Source organism: Opisthocomus hoazin, chromosome 24 (genome assembly GCF_030867145.1).
Source record: "Opisthocomus hoazin isolate bOpiHoa1 chromosome 24, bOpiHoa1.hap1, whole genome shotgun sequence".
In the NCBI taxonomy this organism is placed as follows: domain Eukaryota; kingdom Metazoa; phylum Chordata; class Aves; order Opisthocomiformes; family Opisthocomidae; genus Opisthocomus; species Opisthocomus hoazin.
Window position 1 is genome coordinate 1,434,393 of NC_134437.1, and position 8,386 is coordinate 1,442,778.

At 44.4% G+C, this 8,386-nt stretch overlaps 1 protein-coding gene across 2 annotated transcripts; it reads left to right on the forward strand.

The window, feature by feature from the left end:
• Positions 1–205: 205 nt before the first annotated feature.
• On the forward strand, positions 206–7,858 carry DRD2 (dopamine receptor D2). Of its 2 annotated transcripts, XM_009937336.2 has the most exons (7): positions 206–502; positions 3,464–3,573; positions 4,094–4,230; positions 4,903–5,093; positions 5,945–6,031; positions 6,685–7,024; positions 7,600–7,858. In XM_009937336.2, the coding sequence occupies exons 1-7, from the start codon at positions 221–223 to the stop codon at positions 7,791–7,793; spliced, it is 1,341 nt and encodes a 446-aa protein (XP_009935638.1). In that variant the 5' UTR covers positions 206–220; the 3' UTR covers positions 7,794–7,858. The 2 variants fall into 2 exon arrangements, with proteins under 2 accessions (XP_009935638.1, XP_009935646.1); XM_009937344.2 differs by lacking the exon at positions 5,945–6,031 and having other exon boundaries at positions 221–502.
• The last annotated feature ends 528 nt before the right edge of the window (positions 7,859–8,386 follow it).

Here is an 8,386-nt window from a genome sequence, read left to right on the forward strand (position 1 = left end):
TGACCAGCATTTCAGCCTTTCATCTGGGTCTTCTTTGCATTTTCAGTCAGCCAACCATTTACACACAGGAGTTCACGGTAGGGGCAACAGGCTCCAGAGAATCCGAAGAGTAAAGTAGCACATGCATAATTGCTTTATTTTTATTTTACGTGTTGGCCTTTGACTGTCTTTTCAACATCTTTGTGTCAGGGTGAAGCTGGAACCTGGCACTTCTACCTCCATGGATCTGCTAAACCTGTCTTGGTACAATGGTGACATCGGTGACAGGAATTGGAGCAAGCCGCTCAACGAATCCAATGCAGACCAGAAGCCTCAGTACAACTACTATGCCATGTTGCTCACCCTCCTCATCTTTGTCATTGTTTTTGGCAATGTGCTGGTGTGTATGGCTGTGTCCAGGGAAAAAGCCCTTCAGACTACTACTAATTACCTGATCGTGAGTTTGGCAGTGGCCGATCTCTTGCTAGCAACTCTGGTCATGCCTTGGATGGTCTATCTGGAGGTACGTGACCCGACTTTCTTTTGCAGTACAGAAAGTTTCTGGCGAATGGGTAGCGAGAGGGAAGGTGTAGCAGCCTGGACATCAGCTATTTCAAGACCTCCTGAATTTCCCCGAACAAAAGGGTTTTAAATTTCCTGATGGTTGGTCAGATTTTTCCAGGAGATGGACATGAGAGCAGATGTCAGGTTGCCTTCAGGAAACACGGTTGTTCAGAGGGCTAGACTACAATCCAATTGCATGGAAAATCTGGCCTTCAAATAGAGGGGTCAAGAGCAAAAGGACCCCTATGCTGTTTTCAAAAACATACATAGATGAACTGTTCAGTGTCAAGCATAAGAATGAATCTGCAACAACATGACGGGAGTCATACTAGTAAACTGCATCAAACAGTAATCAACCCCCTATTTCTGAAGGACTACAGTAGTAAGAAGAGCAGGCAATTGTAGAAGTAGGATGTAAATCCAGAGCTTTTACGTCATAACAACACGATACGAGAAAAACAGAATCACAAGTGAGCTTCTCCTCACATTGCTGCCGTTAGCACATCACTTTGGTACAAAAGAGCTCTATGCTTCTGCACACAGAGCCATATTTGAGTGGCACTGTGGTTTTTGAAAGCCAAATAATCCCAAGACTGCCACCTGTTTACTTGATGGCAAATGACTTTTGCAACAGTAAATAGCCTGAGAGAATGACAAGCAACAAAGAGGAAAGAAGAAGAGAAGATACGCTGCCCTTCTCCCTTGGCCTTCTCCACTCGGATGCCCGTGTTCTTCAGTCAGCTAAGAGCTGGCATGCTGGTGGCAGTCACAACCAAGAGAGAATGAACAGTGGTGAGAAAGCATAAGGTTGAATCTACATCAAGTTTACAATTAGTTCTCAGGCACTTGTTTATAAGAGAAAATGATACAGCAGAGAGGAGAGCAGGGGAAGAAGCCACAATCAATTAGCCCATTAAGTATTAATGCAAAGCAAAACAAATCCACTGACATGACATAGGCTGTTGAGAAACCATAATACTAATTATCACCCTAGTTTATTATTGTTTCCATGGCACTTTAAAAATGTAAAGCAACATACATCTGCTAAAGCTTATTAACACGACCACAGGCTGGTTGTGATTGTAGTCAATGCCTCTGGGACTAGTTACGCCCTTCTATTGTATTCCTTTTTTGTGACAACCCCTTTTAAGCAGGGGCTTATGCTGTGAGAAGCTCTTGCTCTCTTAGGCTTGGCTAGAAGAGTCTCTCAGACACTTCTTATTTTAATGTGGAAGAATGAAGCACAAATGAGGTAAGATGCTTTCCCCTTTCTGGGCTCGTGTGTACATGGAGTTGGTCAGGAACCTCAGCTTCCTTAAGCTACTGAGTAGGACAATCGGGCCTCTACATCTCAGCAATAATTTTTTTTTTGCTTTAATTTACTTTTGCCCTTTCTGCTCTTATCCATACTCTGCTAAACCTACTGCTAGCTTGAAGCAACAGAAAACGTGACAAACACTTGCTGACAGAGAAGGAGCCTTTGGACAAACGTGGGTTAGGCACAGTGTGGTCCCTCTCTGGATCTGCAATCTGAAAATAAATCAGGCCAGAACCCTTTGTTCTGTAAATATCTTCTTTTTTGTTTAGGCTTTGTGACACAAGCTCAGACAGAAATGAATGTCAAAAAGAAATCCGTTTAAAAATCAGCCTCGATACAAATAAATCTTCTACATCCACACTTTTGAGGCTTCTCCTACTCAAGCGAAAGCACTGAGGGAAAGAACTGCTGCAGCTTACAGCATCTCCCATAAACTCGAAACTATGTGTTCAGGAAACTGATTTTGCAGGGGCTTATAGTGGCTGGAAACCTTTGCCTTCGGGCAAACTCTCATCAAAGTTACTGATGTAACTGCCTCTTAAGTGCTTTTTTGATCACTGAGTATTCATCTGTCACTCAGGCTTCAATCCAGTCATTCTTTCTCCCTTCTTTATGCTGCCTATAGTTATGTATATCAGAGCAGAAATAACTGAAGAATAGACATCTTATTCATTCTATTTTCAAATGCAGTAGGACTCTATTTTTGTTAGAGGGAAATATACTTTTTTCATCACATGTCAAATACAGGAGTCCTAATAAATGCTATTAAACTTAATTGGCAAAGTTCAGTTTCAATAGCAAGAGAAGTGAAGACAAAAAGGCTACTGGTAACTGGAAGTGTTATCACTAGTACTTTGTCTTTATCACAACATGTAAAGTGTCAAAGAATTTTCACTTTGAATTAAATTAATTTTGTTCACAAAAAAACCCACCAAAAGTGAGGAATTTCTGCCCGAATTTTTTAAACTAATAAAGGAGGGAAAGCTCCTGCTTCTCTACTGCTGATCTTTGCTTGGTATAATTGCAAAAAAGTGTCTAAGAAAAAGCTGTAAGTACAATTAGAGACGCTTGGGATATAAAATGTATGTATTTCCTTCCTAATACTTCTTCGCAACGCTTCAGAGACCTGTTTAAGTTCCTACATAGTTCACTCTGAGGGGGCTTGCACTCCCTTATGTCATTGGAATATGAGCTCAGGTTTGTGTTTGCTGTTTGGGCTGCCGAACTCAATACCGAGTAACAGGATGGAATTAGGAAGGACCAAATCACACTGGCCCTCAGGGGAATGCTCTAAAGACTGGTTTGGATGGAGCAGAGTACTTGCTTTGTGGCTGTGCCATCATTTGAGACCTTGGACTTGCCAGGACAAAGTCCTCGAAGGCACTCAATGGCAAAAAATCCTTCTTGACGCAGCATGTGACTGATCGCATGTGACCGGATTCCAGCTGGAACTTCTGCAGACAGAATTTTGATCCCTCTGAATCAGCAGAACTCCAGCTAACAGCAAGCATCTGTACTTTTGTGCAAAATTGTCCCTTTAGACCTTCTCCATAGCATATCCTCAGTGAATTCTTTTTCTGACCTTCTTCTCTCACTTTGCAGGTGGTTGGTGAGTGGAGGTTTAGTCGGATCCACTGTGATATCTTTGTAACCCTTGACGTTATGATGTGTACTGCCAGTATCCTCAACCTCTGTGCCATCAGCATTGACAGGTGAGGGCTCCATGGCAGCAAGTCACGTAAAATCCACGGTAGCAAGTCATGGCCATCTTTATACGGTCTACTTTTACCTGTGACTCAGAGACTTGAAAATGGTGAGACCTCGTGTTGTTGACATCTTTTAAAGAGCAGTTTAGAGGACCTAAATGAGGTCTGAGCAGACATTCTGTCAGCAGCAGACATAGAAACACTGGTCTTGAGAAGGCAAATGAAATCGTCTATATATGTCCCTATTGGTTCAGTCCTTTGGTTTATACGCTTGAATGGTGGAGCAGATGTCAGTGGGAAGGTAGTAGCTCAGAGAGTGGAAGAAAAATGCTGTGCTAAGCTGATCCCAGCCTCCTGCCTTCCAAAGCAGGGAATGCAGACGTCTTGTAAATTCGTGAAACCTGGCTTGCCCTGTATTCTCTTGCTGGACCAGGCTTTCAGACACAGTAACTAGGTGTGATTTCCCACAAAGTTTGTCATCACTGGCAGAATAAGAATAGACTGGGTTTGTGTCTTCCCACTGCAGGTACACAGCTGTAGCAATGCCAATGCTGTACAATACCCGTTACAGCTCGAAGCGCAGGGTCACGGTCATGATTGCTGTGGTCTGGCTGCTTTCATTTGCCATCTCCTGCCCACTCCTCTTTGGCCTCAACAACACAGGTGAGTGTTATGCCACCTGCAGCTGGCTATTGGCATCTTCCTGGCTTTACTGGGTCGCCAGACAGTCTTCTGTTACAAGTCTGGAATAAGCATGGGGATCAGGTTTTAAGCGTACTGGGATATATCCATCCCTGTTGCAGGTGGCTTCTCGCAGTGCCATCCCAGACTATTGCTGTCAGCTGCTTCTGGATCTGCTTCATCTCTTGCTGTTCCAGACCAGAGTTTTAGACACATCAGCACTGAGGTTGTGTAGAATGTCCCACAACACTCGTCAATGTTACATAAACATTTGTCCACTACAAAATGAAAATCCCTCTTATATTAAAAAACGTGAAAAGGAAAGTCATGGGACAAATAGCTTCACTGAGATAAGAACTGGCTGTTCAGCCACCAGTTTCATGGGAAGACTGGATTGTATACAGCATGGGATTGGAGGGCTTTTAGTTATAAGGCAAGCAGTAGCCAGGGACTTTGGGTCGTATGCGACTCCCTATGACCCAAGAGGAGTTTGCTGTTCTGGTACCACTTCCAGCTGACACGGTGGTCCTCCCTAGAACCCAAACCCCTCACTCTCTGGGTATCTGCGCCTTCTGAAAGAGGGAGGGAAGATGGAGTTGCCGGTGCTGGCTCCTAGCAGCAGGGACAAGAAGCCTGAAACTTTTTGTCTTCCAGATGAGAACGAGTGCATCATTGCCAATCCTGCCTTTGTCGTGTATTCCTCTATCGTCTCCTTCTACGTCCCCTTCATTGTCACCCTGCTGGTGTATGTGCAGATTTACATAGTGCTCCGGAAGCGCAGGAAGCGTGTCAACACCAAGCGCAGCAGCCACAGCCTGGAGTCAGACACGCAAGCCCCACTGAAGGTAACTAGACCTCTGCCTTGCTCTCAGCACTCTCCGTCCTTTCCCCTTCCTGCTCCACTTCATTCCCCAAAGCACTTCCTTCCTCCTTTCCCCAAATGGCACCGGCTGGACTAGGTGAAATATCGGATCACAAAGGTGAATGCTGTGTCTTGTGCCATTTTGGAGTCCCAGCTGCAGACTCTGGATTACCAGGTCACTGGCTGGCGCTTCATGGGCCTCCCTGGATCTCAGGGGATGTTTCGTCAGCAGCATTAGGAGCTGCTTCATTAACCAGACTGCATTTCCTTTGGCTCTGCTGAGTTTGGGTTGGTGTACCCAAGACTACAGGCTGTACTATTTTCTGAGTCAGTCCTGCTGTTGCGACAAAGAAGGTCGATGGAAATTGTTTGCGTGGCTGGGGTGCAAACTACACCACTGGTAATGATACCTCTGCAGTGAAAATAGCCTCTCAAAGCATGATATATGTATATAAGTGGAGTCCAGCTGAGCATGTTAAGTGTGAGACCGCTTGTCAAAATGCTACTCTCGCAGCACATGCAAAACAACCACTACCTCCAGACTGCATTGCCTCAGAGGCCAGTGCCATGTCAAGCAAAGGAGGCAGCAAGACAAGGATAGACTGAAACATAAGCAGATCTATGTGGTTTCCTTCCTTTGGTGAAAAGCACGAGGGATACTTGCCACCATTACTGCTTCTTCAGAGTAGTTTTCCATTGTTCTTAGCACCTTAGTCACACTGATTAATTTCTGCTTCATGCCCTGTGTTTGTATTTCCACATGACTCCCTTACCAGCTTCCCTTCCCAATTACTATCTGCTTGTGTAACCTCTGAGCTGGTGCTTGCCCCTTAGGACAAGTGCACTCATCCCGAAGACATCAAGCTCTGCACGGTTATTGTGAAGTCCAATGGGAGTTTCCAAGTTAATAAGCGCAAAGTGGTGAGTGTTAAAGAGAAGTGGCAGCTTTTCAGAGCTATTAGCTTTCCTCTTTTCTCCTCTCAGGACTGAAAATGAATTTATGTAGTGTGGGAGAAAAATAAACTAAGAACAAAGGTTACCGTTTTATCTCGAAATTTAAATAGTCTTCCCATTCCTTAGAGTGAAGCAGGGGGTTTAAGATCATAGAGCTCAAAAAGCAAGACTAAGCTCACCTAAAGATCAGCTATAAAAGCCATGACCTTTTAACATTTTGTGTCTTTGGTTTTCTTCTCCTCTTTGTTATTTGTTTTAGGTCTTGGACTGCATTGGATTTTTTTGGTTCTGCTTGTTGATTTCATTTTTATTTATTTACATTCTGAAAAGCTAAATAAAATCTATGGGGAGTGGAGACAGTGTCTCTCCCATTTCTTAGCCTCTTTGTGCAATAAAGGAGAGTCATTCACTGCAGTTCTGTCAATCCCATCTACCCAAAAGTATTCTTCTCTGCAAAAGCTTTACAGCCCTTTATCCAAGCATCTACCAAAAATGTAGGGAGGGAGAAAAGGGCTTGATTGTTCTTCAACATCATCCAGCTTCACTCTGTAAGAAATATTCATTACTCCTTTCTGTATATTTGTCTGTCTTTATGTTGTGGACATTTGACTCTTGTCCAGGAGGCGGAGAGTCAAGTAGAAGATATGGAAATGGAGATGGTGTCCAGTACCAGTCCTCCTGAGAAAACCATCATCAAACCAGCGGCACCAAGTAACCATCAGCTGGTTGTGCCAGTTGCTTCTAATCAGGGCACCAACTCAACCCTGCAGGCAGCCTTGGACAGCCTTGGGAAAGTAGAGAAGAATGGACACGCCAAAGAAACACTCCACTCAGCCAAGGTCTTTGAGACCCAGTCTATGCCCAATGGCAAGACAAGGACCTCTCTCAAAACTGTGAGCAGGAGGAAACTGTCACAACAGAAGGAAAAGAAAGCCACTCAGATGCTAGCCATTGTACTCGGTGAGATGGCACATTGGCTTCCTCTTGTGTTTCTGCAGAAAGCCAACAGCTACTCACAATTAGGGCAGCCAGTCTGAAGGTCCAGTGTAGGCCATTTTTCCAGGCCTCCACCAAAAGAATTCCATTTGATACATTAGATGATACGTAGGCAAGGAGACACGGGGCTGCCAATAGGAAGGCTACCTCCCTTCTCAGCTAGGAACAGTTCTCCGTGCTGTACAAAAGGCTCAGAATGCTGTCCATCGGTGGGGTGTTTGGACTGCCAAAGACGGCAGGGTTCAGGGGCAAGAGAGCTCATGGGCTTTCTAGAACACAAGAGGCAGCATAGCTCAGCAAGAAACTGGCACCTCTGAAGGCCAGATTTTTTGATGTAACCGGTCTAATTACATCAACAAAGTTGTTCTTTAGTACCTGGATATTCAGAATATAGACCATAAGACTTAACAGATGAACAGAAGACTTACTCCTCAGTGAAATATTTTTCCTTCATACCCAAAAGAACCTTATTGTTCTCATAGTCTCAGCATTTGTCCAGCTTTCAGGAATCAAAATGTGTCTCTTTCCTTTTCCCCCAGGTGTTTTCATCATCTGCTGGCTCCCATTCTTCATCACTCACATCCTGAACATGCACTGCGATTGCAACATCCCCCCAGCAATGTACAGCGCCTTTACGTGGCTTGGATATGTCAACAGTGCTGTCAATCCAATTATTTACACCACCTTCAACATCGAATTTCGCAAGGCTTTCATGAAGATCCTCCACTGTTAAAAGTAAAACCAGCACCAGTGTTTTTAAGAATGAGAAAAACCAATGCCATTCACGCACACAAACAGGCAGCCATGGAGAGGTCTCAAGCTCTTGTATTGGACATGAGGCCTAAGGTGTTACAAAAGTGCCATGCCCATGCACCTCTTGGTGGAGATGTAATGAGGACCTTCATGTGAGAGGTTCTCTCATCCCTTGAGGTGACTTTTGGACTCTGGGACACCAATCCCAAGGGCACTTTTCAGAGCTACCCTCACACTGTGTTAAAAGCGGAAGCAAAAATCAAGACACAGTCACTTGATTCTTGCCTGTGGCCATCTAACCTTGAGTGCATTAAACTCAGACAGTTGCACAGCCGTGTGAAGGTAGCAATAGGTCACTGCCGCTACTGGCTTGCATGTTACATCATTGATACAGTTCTCACCAAAGACAAGACCATCTTTTCCGCTTTGCAATAGGAGCCAGACAGAGCTTGCGGAAACTCCATGCAATAGCTTTGCTTTCAGCTCGAGCTGACTTACACAGTATTAAACAGCTGAAACCTTGAGAAAAAACTTTAAGAGGTGTCCAAATGGGCTAAGAAGGTTCTGCCACCT